The sequence below is a fragment of the Musa acuminata genome, chromosome BXJ2-6 (assembly GCF_036884655.1).
Source record: "Musa acuminata AAA Group cultivar baxijiao chromosome BXJ2-6, Cavendish_Baxijiao_AAA, whole genome shotgun sequence".
Taxonomy (NCBI): domain Eukaryota; kingdom Viridiplantae; phylum Streptophyta; class Magnoliopsida; order Zingiberales; family Musaceae; genus Musa; species Musa acuminata.
In genome coordinates, this window is record NC_088343.1 from 13693875 (window position 1) to 13710621 (window position 16747).

Consider the following 16747-nt stretch of genomic DNA (forward strand, 5'->3'; position numbering starts at 1 on the left):
TTAATATTGCATAAATAATTATTTGTTTAATTATTATGATAAGGTAAAATTTTAAATACAGATAACATCGAGTGCTGGGCCCGAATGGTCTTAATACAAAGATAAGTGACGGAGCCTAAGACAGAGGCAATTCCTTTGGACTTCGCTCGCCGCTTCGTCCTCGTCTGGTCCGAAGTTATCCGCACATGGCAGTGGCAGTTGCAGTTGCTCAACGGAACCTCGCTCGCTGGCCTTCGGCGGTAGCATCGACCGCCGCTCCTCGTCCTCGGACCTCCCCGTTTTCTGCTAATACCATCAGATTCTCCGCCAATTTTATCGTTCCGATCGTTTATCCGCCGCTTTTCGCCGAGCCCCGCCCTGTTCTCCGGCTTGCGAAGGCCGTCGGAGGATTCGATCAGGTTTACTACTCTCCTATTGATGATTCTAAGTGCGGTAGTCCACTTACATTTAATTTCGGATGAAAACCCATCGATCGGTAGTCTTAAAATTTCCTGTTTCTATGTGATCCGGTGGAGATATGTGTGTTCTTTTTAGGGCTTAGGTCTTATCTTATGTGCATATGAATGCGCTTGAATAATGGAATAGAAGTCTGAAATGTGCATATCTTGCGCTATCTTAGTAAACAAGGAATAGTCACGTTTCAGGTAGGCGGTAGTGGAAACCAAAGCTCCGAGGATTCAGTTTCTCAGAAGGCATCTACCTGGGCTGAGCCGTTGTTGGACTTTGTGGCAACCAATTTCCTTCCTCTAGGTAGATCCTTTTACCAGCTATGCTTGGTTGTTGATATACTGCTCCTCGATTGCTACAGTTGGACTTCCTTTCTTTATCTTTGAAATATAAAGGCCCTGATTTATTTTCTGTAGAATTAGTTTGCCCACTTGTTTATTACTTCAAAGCATTGTAAATTAAGACAGCGGTTCAACAAATGGGAGCATTCAAATGAAAATCAGGATAATTCTCATTTTGAAATAGTAGTATTTTTTTCTGCTTTGAACTAATCTACATAAAGTACGGACAGAAAATTTGACTCATATTGCACTTATTCAAAGGATCAAAGAATTATTGGACTGTCCGAGATAAGTATCATTCTACTTTTGGTCTTTGTATCATTTTTTATGTGTCTTGTGTTGATTTGGCTTTTTAAGTTGGTATTAGGTGTCGTTTTGAATTGTATCTGCTATCTTTATCAAAAGTGATCATTCTAATTTCTTTCTTCTTTTTTCCTTTCTGTCAGCTCTTCTTTCTGGGATAGCTCTAGGACTTGTAAATCCAACTCCTGGTTGTCTCGCCCACAAACTCTCTTTGTCAAGATTTAGTACCTGTGGGATATTCTTTATCTCAGGTGAGTTTAATGACCACCCTTGTTCTTTTCTTTTTAAACTATATAGGCACTGTGCTTCTTGATTGTCTTGTTCTAATATAGGGATCATGTTGCACAGTAGAGAGCTTGGTGCAGCTGTAGAAGCTTGGCCTGCAGGTCTTTTTGGGCTTGTATGATCTCAATTTTCTTTTACATCTTGCCAAGGATTAAACTTCTTGATTTTAGTTTGACTTTTGATTTTCAACTACTAGCAAAATCTGCACCTTATGATCTCAGTGGAACAGATGATACTTATGTTTAATATGTGAATGAGAAATGTGACAAGACAATAGTCATTAAAAAATATGAAAAATGCCCCTTTCTATAATCATGATGATGATCATCATCATATCATTGGATATTTAAACCCTGCACTCACCTGGTCTGCATCTAGCTTGATACCCTTCATTAGACAGCATAGTTTCTTAGGGAGCAGGATTTTGAACCACTATCCAATTATTGAGGTTTTGTTATGCTTGTGGTGCTACAGAATTAATCAACCACCATTACTAACTAACTAACTAACACTATATATATATATATATATATATATATATATATATATATATATATATATATATATATATATATATATATATATATATATATATATATATATATATATAGGCAAAGTTTGTGTTTCTGGTTTGGAGCAACTTTTAAAGATAGAAATATCTGAAATAAGATGAGTTGAATCTCAAGGGTACTTCAGTAATTTTTTGGATCTCTGCCATCTTTCAAGACGAATTAGAATAACATATTGTGTTGTCATTTAGTTTGTCTTGTCTTTGTATTACCCATATGTCTTGCTCGATAGACCTAACCTATAATGTCGTGACTTAGGCAGCAGGGTTTTGAACCAATATCCAATTATCAAGGTTTGTGCTGACAGTGCTACCAGAAAATATTAACATTACCTTTCCACATGAAAGAGTAGAGGTGATTGGTTTTTAGAGTCCCAAATCAAGGCACAGTTAAAGATGTGAAAACTTATAAGTTTGTCCTTTTAGTTAATTATCACCAACATACAAAGATAGGAATATCTCAAATAAGATGAGTTTCATCCCAGGAATTTCTTCATAAACTCTAGGAGCTATGATCTCTTTTTTCTGAGTATGCTACAATGAAGCTCCATAATGTTCTTACCTATTGTGTCTGCACTGATATACTCTTTATGCTAGTCCTCAGCTAAGGTCTTTCTTTTAAACCGGGTCTTATTATCAGCTATTGATCATTTGGCATTGGCACAAATATTGTATGTTGGTTATTGCCTATGGACATATGGTTAGTAATATTTGCCTTGTTAAGCAAATTTATTGTTTATGTTGTATAGATAGGCAACAAACTTCTCAAACAAGAGATATATATTACTAATTTCTACAGTGGGAGAAACATACACATATAAAATGACAGATTACTTATCCAGAGTGACCAATCTTTGCTCTATGAATATGCTATTGTTTATTGAGTCTGGTGTCTGGCTCAAAGGGTCATCTTTGATTTGTTACTTCTTTTTCTGATTGATATTCTTGTCTAGTGGACTGTTTTTTTTTTCGTCATTTTACCTCCTGTAAGTTCTTTTTTATTGGCTTGCATGTAAAATGAACATAGTAGTAGCACAGAAGTTCCGGGGTTAATTATTCAATTGATGAACTGATTCTTGCATCCAATTTAAGACAAAAAAGGAACCATCACAACTCTGTAGTCATGCCTATATAATCTTTATTTTCTTTTTTCCATAATTCTGATAAACTGTTTCTTGCATCCAATTTAAGACGAAAAAGGAACCATCACAACTCTGTAGTCATGACGACATAGTCTTTATTTTCTTTTCTCCATAATTCAAATAAACTAAAATTGTGAATAATTACTTTAGGATTCTGATGGGAAACTTTTATCTTTGGAATGATTTATCACTTACTTTTTGCTTCTAGTTGTTAGTCTGCAGCTATTAACTGGCAACTTTTGTTCCATTTCTGGTTTGTTGTTGTAGGGTTCAATTTTGCTGATAACTCCTTTTTTCTCAAGGCTTGTTCTACAAATTCAGCTCACACCTCATGAACTAATCACTGGTATGTGAGTTTACTACTATAGTTTTTGTTAACCTTATATCGGTTGTCAGATTCTCTTCCTGGTCATTGACTTTTTACTTAAGTTCTTGTACTGGTTTCTTAAGTTAATATGTTATGTTACAGGATTGGCTGCCTTTTGCTGCATGCCAACAACCTTGTCAAGTGGAGTTGCATTAACACAAGTCAGTTCCCCTAATTTAACTCTGCAGTAATTTTGTTCGACCATTATCACAAAGGTCTTGATATGGCGTCACAATATGGTACCTAATGCAGCTTGTTGGTGGTAATTCTGCTCTTGCTCTTGCAATGACAGTGCTCTCTAACTTGCTAGGCATTCTTATTGTGAGTAGTGCTCCTCTTTTTTACATATCATGATATAGTTTGGGGCCATGCTAATTTATACTCATGCCTAGGATAGCCTTTTACATGAAAGCAGGCACTTCAGCCAGTATCTTCTTACCATACATAACTGAGTTGAACTTCTGAGGTATTCAGGTTACAGAACACTAACTTCTAACTGCTGGTTTTGGTTGATCATTCCTCAAAAACATAACTGGGTATCTACGTCAATGAATAAGGAGAAGCATAATTGTTTTTGACTTTTTAGACATAGAGACAACAGAGTGGGTTAAATCGACATACTTAATGTTTTTATGTCAAGATATGCGAGGGGTTAACCCTGTTGTAAAACAAATAAAATGAAAGGGAGGCAGTAAGTTCACTTTCCAATAACCTGGAAATGGTTTGATTGCATGTACATTATTTGCCTCTATAAAGACCTCATGATGCAAATTAGAACAATGAACATATTCAATATATGACAGGAAAATACATTTTGCACAAAGATTACACAAACTTAAGACAGATAACATACACACACAAACATATATTTTATGCATTGTAATAGATCCCATTTTTACTGATTATTGATGAGAGAAGAAAGTTCATGAACTTTTACTTCATCCATGCAGATGGAGAAATGGGACCTTTAGAGTGCATTATGCATCTTTTACTAGTCAATATGAGATAAACCTTAGATGGAACTTAGTTTACTATTGTTGTTTTAGCATCTTCTTTGAGTTATATGCTCATAAACTGCTTCCTTGAAGCTAAATATTCATGGACTGACTTTCAACTTATTAACATCCTAGGTTCCATTTTCACTTTCAAAATTGATAGGAGCAGGAGCTGGGATATCTGTGCCTACTGCACAATTATTTAAAAGCCTTATTATGATGCTCTTAGTTCCTCTTGTTATAGGGAAGGTATGTAAAATGATATATCATGAATGGAAAATAGTGATTAGATTTAATTCATATTGATATTTATCGTGAAAGTATCTCGAAGGAAAAATTGCTTTTTGTCCTTTGTATTACTCTTGTAAATGACAACTTGTCGTCTAAACTTAGACCAAGTAAAACTTACTTTCGTACTCAAAAGACTTTCTGCAAGAGGCATCTATATACAAGTTGCTTGACATCATGGAACTGAAGATATGAATTATTTGGGGTTCAGCAACTTATTTCCTTTTAAAAAATAACATCTTTTTGGTAAAATGTCATGCGTAATAATTATCAGTTCTTCATAGACTGGTGTTCACAGTCTGATTTAAAAAGCTCACTGTCCAATTTATTGAAATCTGTCTGTGAATGTATCTTGAGCCTGCTACTCTGCTAAAATAAAATTGCTTCAGAGTGATCTCTGCACCAGCATCTGCAGATGTATATCCAATCCTATCACACCGGAGAGCAATCTGCATTACAGCAGCATGTAACACATTTTATTTTGAAGTAGCCATTTTAACTAAGAAGCCCTCGATTATATAGTGAAACCTCATCAGAGATCGATGATCATAAATGATCAAGACAGCCAATTTATAATACAAAGGCTTGTTGTTATTGACTTATTGTTGTTGTTATTGGTGCTGTACCATTAGAAATGCCACATATGTCTATCATATATCATGTGAAGATAACTAGCTATTGCCCCATTCACATCATATCACCAAATGGCATAATCACCTTATACAGCTTCTGTCTTTTGTGAATTTGTTCTTCTGGACTTTTTTACTTGATCAGTTGCTTGTTAATTTTAGATGCTTGATTACTTATAATGTTGTGGATAAGAAAAAAAAGAAACTTATATACTCCAATATTTGCAGGTCATTCGTGATTCATCAAAAAGTGAGTACAACATTTATGGCTGTGTTCCTTGCACCAGTTTTGATTTGTTGTTTAAAGTTCCCCTCTTAAAAACCTTTCAATATCTTATCGTTCTCGAATTAATTGAAATATATAGAAAATATCAACTTTGAAGAACCATTTGGCAAACTTGACTAGTCAAAGGGACTCATGGAAACCCACTTGAGTTGGTTTTCCTTTAAATCATATACCATTTCAAACTTGACTAAGTTAATAATTTTTTTCTTTAACTGAGTTAATATAATATTAAATCAACTTGACTGATCCTTAATGGCTCTGTTTGAGTGTGCTTTTTGTTGATAATATTTTTTATTTAATATAATATGCAGAAACACTAATTTATTAATGTACATAAGAATAAACAAAAGAATCAGTCCAACTCAGAAGATTAAATGTAGAAACATATAGTAACTTTGGAAGGGGAAACCAAAAATAAACAAAGAACCCCACTAACTCTGAATCACGTTCAACATTTAGTCATTTTAACTTAGACCAAGAACTACAGAGAAAATATGAAAAACAAAGATCTGGAACAATTGCCCTTACACAGCAATATTCTCTTTGCACAGGTTTGGCATCATCAAGATTTTCATCTTCTCAGCAAATCAGATATCCCTTTTTGAATGATCACATTTTGGGCATAGTAAAGAAAAAAACCAACAATGCTAAGTTCATTATTTCTAATAACAGCAATATGACTCTGATCGCATCCATTTGTCATGTGAGCCCACCTGGAAGGTGTTTTGCTTAAATCTATGCTTCATAAGATTTTGCTTTAGTAAATATTTGAAAAGGAATGTTGAACATTAAGGTAGATAAACATTAGCTAGTAGTTAATCATTTAAGCTTCGTGGAAGCTATTTGTTTCTATGTTCTGCACCTAAGATGGGTGACTGGAATGTTTATCAAAACTTAAAAATGTCATGGTATTTTGTTTTTCAGGTGTGGCAGAATATGTAGATCGAAATCGGCGGTCTTTCTCAATGATTAGCGCAATACTTCTTGGTCTAGTAAGTCTTTATAATTTGTAAATTCTTGTAGTTTTATATTTGTATCTACTAGAATGCATCCAGTAGAGTGTAAAACTGTTGACTGTAACTTATATTGGTTTATTTAAAAATTAAAGTGGTATTCTCATGAGAGCTCCAAGGACTCTAAGTCACCTTGGAAGTCTCTTTTACCAAGCAGAAGTATGAGAAGAAAGTTCAGAAGAACTAGTGAACCTATGCAATGAATAGTTTCCAAGCGCTGCTATTTCTTCATATATAAAGAGTAGGTTCTATAGTAGTATTCTCTCTCAAACAAGGATTCAGGCGATGAAAATAACAAAAAAAGACAGCTATTGTTGTCAAGTTAAAAAGAAAAGGATCTCAACCCAGTTTCGAACTTGATTGGGTGAAATTGCCTAGTTCAAGTGCCAATTCCCAGTCAGACTGATAAATACCGGATAGTACGAACTGAACTGATTGGTCTTTAAAACCGTGCTATCAATATTGGGCCTTTTAAGTAGTCTGGAGGAGTTGATGGAAATTCTGATGCAAAATCTTAAGTATTCCAACTAGACTTATATGTTGAATCTAGTGATCGAAGCTTTCTTAAGGCAGGTGATTCATTTACTTGCTAGATATGTGAAAGATGGGTAAATTTAATTAGTATGTAACACGAGAAAGATACGGGCTAACTACAGATTGCCCCCTGTAGTTACCTATCTTTAGCGTCCCGTTTCCTATACTTTAAAAAGTTACATTGGCATCCGTGTAATTACGAAAGTGAAACGATTATGTCCATTTACCTTAACGACGTCGGTTTTTATCGACGGAAACATGAAAATAAAGGATAAAAAAGTAATTTTAAGTTCAGTGGTGGACGATGTCAATGGCGGATGGCGGCATCATTGGCGTCGGTGGCGGCTGACCCCTCCCCCTCCCCCCTCGTCCCTAGCATTGAGCGGTCGTCGCCCTCCGCCTCCTCGACCACTTCCTCGCCGCTACCCCCTCTGCCTCCCCCTCGTCCTCCCCTTCTCCTTCTCCACCCTCTCGCCTGACATCAACCACGTTCGCCACCTTTCTTGCTCCCATCCTATGCATAGCTTTGGCTTGAGAAGATGAAGAAGGTGTCATCTCTCTCGGAGCCCAACTTCGCTTATGACATACACAGGATCCTATTCCGCCCCATCCAGCAGGCGGCATCGTCGTCTCCGACTCAGCGTCATAACAAGATATCCATGATCGGTGTCGGGAATGTGGGCATGGCCATCCCCCAGACGATCTTGATGGACGAGCTGGCGCTAGTGGACGCCAAAACCGACAAGTTGCAGGGGGAGATGCTGGACCTGTAGCACGTCGTGGCCTTTCTCCCATGCACCTGGATACGCTGTGACGATGAACTCGGACATCGCATCATCACGGCTGGCGCTCGGCAGATCCCGAGGGAGATGCGACTAAACCTGCTACAACACAATCTAGCGTTGTTTAAGGAGATCGTGCCGCTGCTGGCGAGGTACTCATCGAGGATGTTGTTGCTGTTAAGGGAACGGGGCCAGGAGACGATGACGGGGCGGAGGGAGGAATGGTCGTGGATGAGGGCGACAACAGAGTTGTCGTGGGAAAGGTGGCGAATGTGCTTGACGTTGGGGGTGAGGGTGGAGAACGAGAAGGGGAGGACGAGGGGGGAGGCGAAGGGGGTAGCAGTGAGGAAATGGTCGAGGAAGCGGAGGGTGAGGGCTGCTCAACGCCGAGGACAAGGGGGGAGGGGTCCACTGCCAACGGTGTCACCATCTGCCATTGATGTCGTCTACCACCAAACTTAAAATTACTGTTTTACCCTTTATTTTAATGTTTCTGTTGACGTCGTTAGGGTAAATAAGCCTAATCGTTTCACTTTTGTTACTACAGAGATGTCAATGTAATTTTTTAAAGTATAGAGACCAAAACGCTAAAGGTAACTAACTACAGGAGGCAATCTATAGTTAGCCCGAAAGATACATTGTATATTTGATGGTGTAGCCTTTAAAAGACAAAAAAAGTGAGAAATGATTATTAAAGCAACAGAGAAAAGATGAGATAACCCTATTGCTTATGTTTCTGCTTTCGCTTATGCATTTGTAGAAATTTGCATTTAGGTGATTAGTTACAAAAGGCTAAAGTGTCCATATAACAGTATGGTCATGCTTTCTGTTATTCTTTCCTCAATTTTTTTTTCTCCTCAGGTGCCATGGATGCAAGTGAGCAGATCAAGATCTTTGCTCTTAACAGTTAAGCCAGCAATTTTTGCTATTGCAGTTGGCATGGGAATGTATGTTCTTCACTGACTTATGTTTCACAAATAGTGTGGTGTTTTGTGGCTGTAGATGAATATTTGGTACAATATCCTTGCCATCGCGATAAGGTTACTTGGTCATTGATGTCAAGGGCTTGCTTTATGGAAACAGCCTCTGAATTTGCAAGGGCAATACTGTGAACACTGACCCTTCCGAAACCTTGTATTAGAAGCATCAAGCACACACTGGGCCAACCCTTACAATAGCCTGTTACATATGATCTGATTCTGTCAATAGGAGAAACACCTTTACACTGGTTATGGTTAGGAGATCCATCCTTTAAAACTTCATTAAGTCATATTTTTCTTTTATATGTCTAAGACCCTTGTACAACAGTACGATTGCTCCTTTGCAATCTGGGAGACTAGGGTTCGAGTCACGGAAGCAATCTGTTTAAATATTTAAAGGTACTATGTAGTATATACACATACTCTCCCTGGACCCCATATTGGCTGAAGCCTCATGCACTAAGTACGTCCTTTTTATGTCTAAGACCTTTGTATGTGAAACCAGAAATGGCTTTAAATCCTTTATCTTTTATATGCAATAATTGCAGCTTTTTTGCAATGATTCTATGCCTATGGCTGACCTATTTGAAAGAGGCATCTCAATTGTTTCATGGAATTTGGAACTTCACATGAACTCAGTCTCATAGGGGAGTCCATGCGAAGTGGTAGATTGACAGTGGAAGTATGCCCCTTTCGTCCGAAGTCTGTCAATCTAATTTGAGGGTTAGGTGAGTGTATTTAATTTCCTTCACTTAGATTGATACTGCGGGCGATGAAAAAGCCTCTCCTAGACTAGTCAGAGCACTTGATAGCCATTATGAACAGTTTTATGATTATATATGAGTTAATTTTAGTTTAAGACATCTGGTTAACATATGAAAATGAAAGGTGATGGGTTGATGAAATTTGCCTATTTCTCATAAATTCAGTGCCCTTGTGCAGTCTCCTACATTTCATTCTGTTGGCATTCAACACCATTGCAGTGCGAAGCCTCTCAGTAGTCTCTGGCGGTGACCAATCAGTTTTCTCAAAGAAAGAAAATTTACGAGCTGTCATAATAGTTGCTAGTCAGGTCAGTTATATCATACTTTTTATGATAACCATTATCTAGCTGCTGTATCATGTGTATTATCTACATATATCTCTTTTAGATTATGTTTGCTAGTACGACAGGGATATGAAATATATTAGCATAAACATATGAACACGTAAACACAACAACAAGCCTTTTTTTCTCTTTCTGTTATAGCAGGTATCAATGACCATAAATATAGAAAGACAAAAAAGTGGAAATGCTTCCAATTTCACTAGCCAAAATGTGATTGTTATTACATTCCGTAACTATAATGTCAGTTGGCTTATTGTTGGTCTAAATAATGGTGCTGGAACTATGAAATACATCTGTCGTACAGCAAGGAGCTAAGGATGGAGCTTCTGCTTTAAGTGAACATCAAGTTATCCTTACCTTTTCACCTGCACCTATGTCTAGACAAATGCTTCTGTTTGTATTTTAAATCTCATGTCAAAACACTAAGCTTTCTTCTTATCAATATGCAATCAAGACTGATGGTGTTACTTGTATTGGTTCTTAGTGTAAACCCGAATAATTGCTGTCACAGATTAGAGGATAGACAGGATATTCAGTTTGACAATACCAGCTTTAGTGTGTTCTTTTACATTCAACTAATTCACACATTTGTGTCATCTCGCAGAAAACTCTGCCTGTTTTGGTAGCTGTTGTCGAGCAGCTTCAGGGAGCACTTGGTGAGGCTGGATTGTTGGTCCTTCCCTGTGTTGCCTTACACATTAACCAGGTGAGAACTTTAATGGTTCATATTGTCCTTAAGTTCTGCATATGTTCTGCTGTTGCACGTTTGACGTGACCATCATACTGCAGATCATCATTGATTCTTTTCTAGTGAATTGGTGGTTAAGGAGGGACCAAATATCTGCAAAATCTAAAGAAGTTTAGAGCCTTCACAACCTCCCTCTCCACAAATTGAACCGAATTGCGAACCTTCTTTGGATCTTCTAAATTTGTTAGCTCATACTTAACCTGAGATCAAAGAACTATGATTGTACCACGATACTGCTGCAGACTGTCTCGTGATCTCTAAGAATAATCAATTTTGGAGACAGGACTAGATATAACCAAAAACAAAACAACTGTGACATTTGTTTGCTACGGAGTGAAGTTTGAAGAGAAACTGTTCATCAACTACATTCGAAGCTGTGGTGTTAAATACAGCGATCACTTATCTTCACCAGTAGTCATTGCAGGAACACGTCCCATTCTTGAAGTGATGAAACCGGTTCCTATCCCTGACTATAATCACCCTATCGAACAACTTAGCTATCAGCTTGGCTGCTTCATGGCAGTCACTGCATATTCTGAGGTTCTTCACCACTCGAATCGGCTCCTTCTCCCTCGTGCTCATAATCCCAAAAGCAATTGCAATCTTCTCGCTATGATACATCACTGCACTCTCCTTCTCCTCGTCCTCTATGTCATGGTGCACACAATCTGTACTCGGTCGATACCCGAGTTTCCTCAGTTCCTTCTCAATTCCAACCATAAAAGCATAGATCTCCTCGTACTGCGGGTGCGACTCATCACCAACCAAGAACTCATGAATCATGTTGTTCACCTCGATCGAACTACAGCCGGGCACTTTACGCACCCCGCTTCTCAACATCATACTCCTGCATCTCTCCACATCATCCCAACGATTCGAAGACGCGTATATGTTCGACAGAAAGACATAGTTAGCCCCATCATTTGGATCCAATTCCATCAGGCGTTGGGTTACCTTCTCGCTTACCTCACTGTCCTTGTGAATATGACATGCACGAAGCAGACTTCCCCAGACTATGGCATTAGGTCGAACAGGCATCGTCTCCAAAAGATGTAATACCTCTTCGAGAAAGCCAGCCCGGCCGAGAAGGTCTACCATGCAGCCATAGTGTTCGATCTTGGGCTCTACTCCATATAGATCAAGCATCTGAGAGAAATATTTCTTCCCTTCGGTCACTAACCCTGAATGACTGCACGCTGACAAGAGCCCAACAAATGTGACTCCATCCGGTTTAATCCTCTCCATCTTTTCCATCTCATGAAACACTGCGACAGCTCGGTCACCATAACCATTCATCCCCAGTCCTGCAATGACGGAATTCCAGCAGAAGATGTTCCTGGTAGGCATCCCACGGAAGGCTTCGAGAGCAGTTTCCACGGATCCACACTTGAAGTACATATCTATGAGTGCGTTGCCCAAGACAACGTCCATCTTCAATTGGTGATTCCGGATGTATGCGTGAATCCATCTGCCCATGTTGAGAGCACCCAAGTGTGCGCAGGCCGAGAGCAGGCTGGCCATAGTTACCTCGGTAGGCCTCACGTTCTCCATCTGCATCGACCGGAACATGGAAACCGCAGTGCCGAACTCCCTGCGATGCAAATACCCGGAGATCATAGTGTTCCATGTCATCGAGTTCTTCGCCAACCCCAACCGGTCGAACAGTTCGCGAGCCCTCGCCAGTTGCCCCATCTTGCAGTACCCATCGATCATCGCATTCCACGAGACGACGTCCTTGATCGGATTCCGATCGAATATCTCGCGCGCGGAGTCGAGGTCGTTCAGCTTGCAGTAGCAAGTGATCATGGAGTTCCAGGACGCCGAGCTCCGGGTTGGCATCTGCTCGAAGAGTCTCCGCGCGTCCTCCACGCGCCCGTGGCAGCTCAGCGCCGCGATCATCGCATTGCAGGCGATCACGTCTCGCTCGGAAATTCCGGCGAACACCTGCTCTGCAGAGCGTAAGCAGCCGCACTTGGAGTACAAGATGAGCAATCCGGTCATCAGAATCCGGTCAGACGCGAGACCCAGGATAAGACTTTGGCAGTGGACTGCGCGGGCGACGTCGAAAGCCTCGGGAATGGCAGCGCAGAAGCGAAGCAGCAGCACGAAGGTGGCCCTGTCGGGGAGGACGCCTTCGCGGGCCATGGCGCGGTAAAGGAGGAGGACGGAACGGGCGTCGGGGTCGGAGTGGGCGGAGGAGCGGACGAGGTGGCTCCATAGGGACGAGGGGTCGCAGCCGGGGAAATGGCGGAGGAGGAGCGAGGTGCGGGAGAGGGCGTGAGAGGGGGCGAAGCGGGAGAGGAACGCGGGGAGCAGGCGATGGTGGGATCGGAGAGTGGGGTTGGCGAAGAGCTGGGCTTGGATTTGGAGGAAATGTTTTGGCGATAGAGATGGAGAGCTTCGGAGGCGGTGGAGGAGGTGGTCGGGCGAGACCGCGGGCCGCAGGTGTCCTACAGAAGCATTAGTGATCATCGAGGTGAGTTCAACGTCGGTGGCAGCATTTTGAATAGTTAGCCACGAAATAATTATAACTATGATTTTTTTATAATAAAATTTATATAAAATAAATAATTATTTTTTAAAATACATAAACTAAATTTAATGGGTTAAAAGAGTTATATCCCCTTTTCTCCTTACATCAAATGATATCGGATGGACGTAAATAATTATTATCGGATGAGCTTCTCAAACCATTTCACATACGCTTAAACTTAATTTCATCCAAAATTATCAACTAATAGAAGAAAAAACAAGGCTATGTCGACAAAACCTAACAACTAACACCACTAAACGCCAAGATAGCATATGGTAGGGTTGACAGTGGTGTCATACTATTATCTGACTCAGATACTGTCATGAGAGAATCTTAAGCTAATCATAACTATAAGCTCAGAATTGCAAGTGTCATAGGGAAGAGTAGTTTGCCATGGCGAGAGAGGAAGCAGCCAGAGTCATTGAAGCTGGGGAGGGCTCTTCTTGGCCAAGTGGTGCTTGTTGTTGTGCATCCACACCTTGAGGACTCTCCTTCTGACTCCAATCTCCTGGCAGAGTTGCTGCACTGCACTCTCCTCCTGCTTCTGAAGCCTCCAGCCGACCTTCTCAGCGAAGCACAGCATCTTCTCCTTCTGCTCCGGTGTGAACTTGGTCCTCAGCCTCTTCTTCACCAGAATCGGCCTTGCCATCTCGTCCCCCACCCCCTCCATCTCGTCGGACTCGGATGTCTGCATGGCCCCCGGGGGCATGATCATGTGAGGCAGCGGGCGTGGAACGAGGCCGAACGCGTCTGCCCCGGATAACAGGAGGCCTCTCTGGTTCATGGCGTTCCTCGCCGTGAGGGGGTGGTAGCAGCCCCACGAGGACTCGCCTTCTGTTTCTTTCCTGTGGAAGTTTCTGTGACACCCGCAGGCTGAGCACTTCAAGGCCTCCAGAGTCCCCTCCTCGCCGCCAGGCATGAACTCACCACAGCCATCGGTGGCGTTGCCGCCAATGGGGGCCGCGTGGTTCTTGAGGCACTCCCTGTACTTCACCCCCAACCTTTTCTTGGTGCTGTACGGATAGGGGTTGTGATGGTGGTGGTAGTCTACTATGGTGGCCGTGGCGAGGGGAGGAGGAGGTCCACTGGAAGAGATGTCATGGGTGTTCTTTATTGGGATTGGGATCTCTCCTTCATGACCTGAAAGATCCATTGTCTCTCAATCTTTCAGCTTTCTCTTCCCCTTCTTTTAACTCTTCTTTCTTCGGCCTGAACACCAAAGCAAAAGATCAAGAACAAGGACAAGAAGAAGTTTGGATCAAACCACCTTAAAAGACTAAAGCATCAGAGAAACTTCTCCACCACACTCCTAAGTTTCCAATTCCAATTTCTGTCACAGAGTACAGCACAAGAATTAAACAAAACATAGATACAGAACAGTGCAAAAGACTACATAAACCCACCACCCTTCCCTCCTGTAAACTGAGGAGATATGAACAGGCCAATTGGAACTCCCTGTTGGTATTGTTCATGAGAAGCTTCACAAGAAGAGCTTGGAAGCTGTGGCTGTGTGAGGCTAAGCAAGTGGTTTATAGCAGTAGTGAGGGAGCAGAAAGGCTGGCAAAAGATAAAGAGGGAGGAGAAATCTTACAGTACAAAGTGGCACACAAGAAGAATTTTAGAAGGTTATGACCCAACAAAAGTAAAGCATGGGATGTTTGCTTCGCTTGCAGTACCAGGAATCAAGCTTATGCCACAGAAGACAGATGGAGAGAGAGGGAGAGAGAGAGAGGGGACAGCAGACTGCTGTGAGAGGGAAGGAGAACCAAAACACCCCCATGACAAATTAAAATGACAAGACCTTGGTCACATTCAAGTCCTGCATTCAAAAAGTACAGGAAAAAGACAGAACCTTGTCTCAAATTCAGTGGACCAGAATGCTCAGAATAGGTCATCATTCAATATCTCATAGGTCCTATTCCATTTAATTTGAAGTCCTTGCCTTGAGTGAGTTGCTTGCATGCTTGCCATCAAAATAGATGACTCTGTTTCACTTAATCTTTGAAAGTTGGTCTCAGGTACCTTTGAACATACTGCAAAAGAGTTGTCAACCTCACCCTGATTCCATGTGAGAATGCAGGAAGAGACTTGCAGCAATGGACATTGGTGGAGAACAGTAGCTGAATTCTACGATGACTCTTAAGACACATCATTTTATCTCCTGGAACTGAAGGAATGTTCTCAGTCATATGATATGTGTAAGATTAGATTTCTTATCCCACAATGCCTTTATGTTGCTGTACACATAGTCCATTAAGAACCAGAGTGGCATTACATTCGATAGAACTTCTCTTTACCATTTGGATAAAGGATTTGTGAGCTTACATGTATGAGAAAGACCAAAGTTGAACTTGGTTTTAGTCACCACAAGTATCATTTCAAATGTATTGTTCTATCCCTCCACCAGCCACAAAAAAATTGTGAATCCCTGACATGAATAGCAGAAGCTTGCAATTATTTTCATCAAGAAAGCTATGTGTTCTCTCCCCAAGCATGAAGGTCTCTGCCACAAGCCATGATTTCAGCTCAAACCTACCTCAAGCACTCTCCCATTTCCTCCTTTTTCACCCTCTGCAATGAGTCAAGTAGTGTACTGGGTTTCCTTGGATTGTAATCTTCCCACCACCAACTGGTTCACTACCTCACCTTAATGGATTGACAGACAAAACTATTCCTCCATTCCTACTCATTGTTCTTATTGGCTATATGACCTGCTATGAAATCATTCAAACCCAACTTTATGCTGTGCAAACAACATAAAAATGGAGTTCCAGTGTCCTTTGAAGGCTTCCAGGAATGGCAATGCAATGACTGCAATCATAAATCACTTTCTTAAAATAAATTCTTCATGCAAGCTTAACTAAAACTATAAGTTTAGTTCTAAGGGTGATAATGTTACAGTTTTTATTTTGTATTTTTCTTATTTATTTGTTTATTATATTATATTATTTAATTATGTCTGTTTTTTTTTTCCTTGGACCAATTTTGATATTTTATTGTTACCATTATATCATATCCATTTAATTTGTTATTAATCCAAACTATTATGGGTTACTTTTTTTGAATGCAATCAACACATGCCTTATTTTCTCTAGTAAATGTCTTATTTACTTCATTTTTTTTAGTTATTAGACATTCATATATAGGGTTCGAATGAAGATCAAAGAAATTGCATTTTAAATCGACACCATCTAAACCAAAACTGTCGTTTGGATGAGTAAGAAAAAATATAAATGTGGAGAAGAAATAAATGTTACAGAAAACAGTAAAATTTGGGTCAGCCAAACACACCTTTGGTCATATGAATTGGACTATCTTTCCGATCAATACATTGTTTACAGGGAAAAAGAATAAGAAGAACAAAACCTCGCAGAAAGGAAGTAAAAGCTGAAGGGAAT

At 40.3% G+C, this 16747-nt stretch overlaps 3 protein-coding genes across 4 annotated transcripts; 1 reads left to right on the forward strand and 2 right to left on the reverse strand.

The window, feature by feature from the left end:
- The first annotated feature begins 105 nt into the window (after positions 1-105).
- LOC135615005 (probable sodium/metabolite cotransporter BASS4, chloroplastic) lies at positions 106-11178 on the forward strand. The gene is made up of 14 exons (XM_065112949.1): positions 106-398; positions 645-750; positions 1235-1342; positions 1424-1491; positions 3354-3432; positions 3556-3614; positions 3706-3774; positions 4584-4697; positions 5594-5615; positions 6576-6643; positions 8842-8927; positions 9903-10032; positions 10673-10774; positions 10858-11178. The coding sequence occupies exons 1-14, from the start codon at positions 186-188 to the stop codon at positions 10930-10932; spliced, it is 1299 nt and encodes a 432-aa protein (XP_064969021.1). The 5' UTR covers positions 106-185; the 3' UTR covers positions 10933-11178.
- On the reverse strand, positions 11156-13339 carry LOC135615003 (pentatricopeptide repeat-containing protein At3g62890-like). Its single transcript, XM_065112947.1, has one exon. The coding sequence runs from the start codon at positions 13286-13288 to the stop codon at positions 11222-11224; it is 2067 nt and encodes a 688-aa protein (XP_064969019.1). The 5' UTR covers positions 13289-13339; the 3' UTR covers positions 11156-11221.
- A 200-nt stretch (positions 13340-13539) lies between these two features.
- On the reverse strand, positions 13540-15121 carry LOC135584112 (zinc-finger homeodomain protein 4-like). Of its 2 annotated transcripts, none has more exons than XM_065112951.1 (2): positions 14941-15121; positions 13540-14558 (listed from the first exon to the last, which is right to left on the reverse strand). In XM_065112951.1, the coding sequence occupies exon 2, from the start codon at positions 14500-14502 to the stop codon at positions 13768-13770; it is 735 nt and encodes a 244-aa protein (XP_064969023.1). In that variant the 5' UTR covers positions 14503-14558; positions 14941-15121; the 3' UTR covers positions 13540-13767. The 2 variants fall into 2 exon arrangements, with proteins under 2 accessions (XP_064969023.1, XP_064969022.1); XM_065112950.1 differs by having other exon boundaries at positions 13541-14558; positions 14753-15121.
- Positions 15122-16747: the final 1626 nt, after the last annotated feature.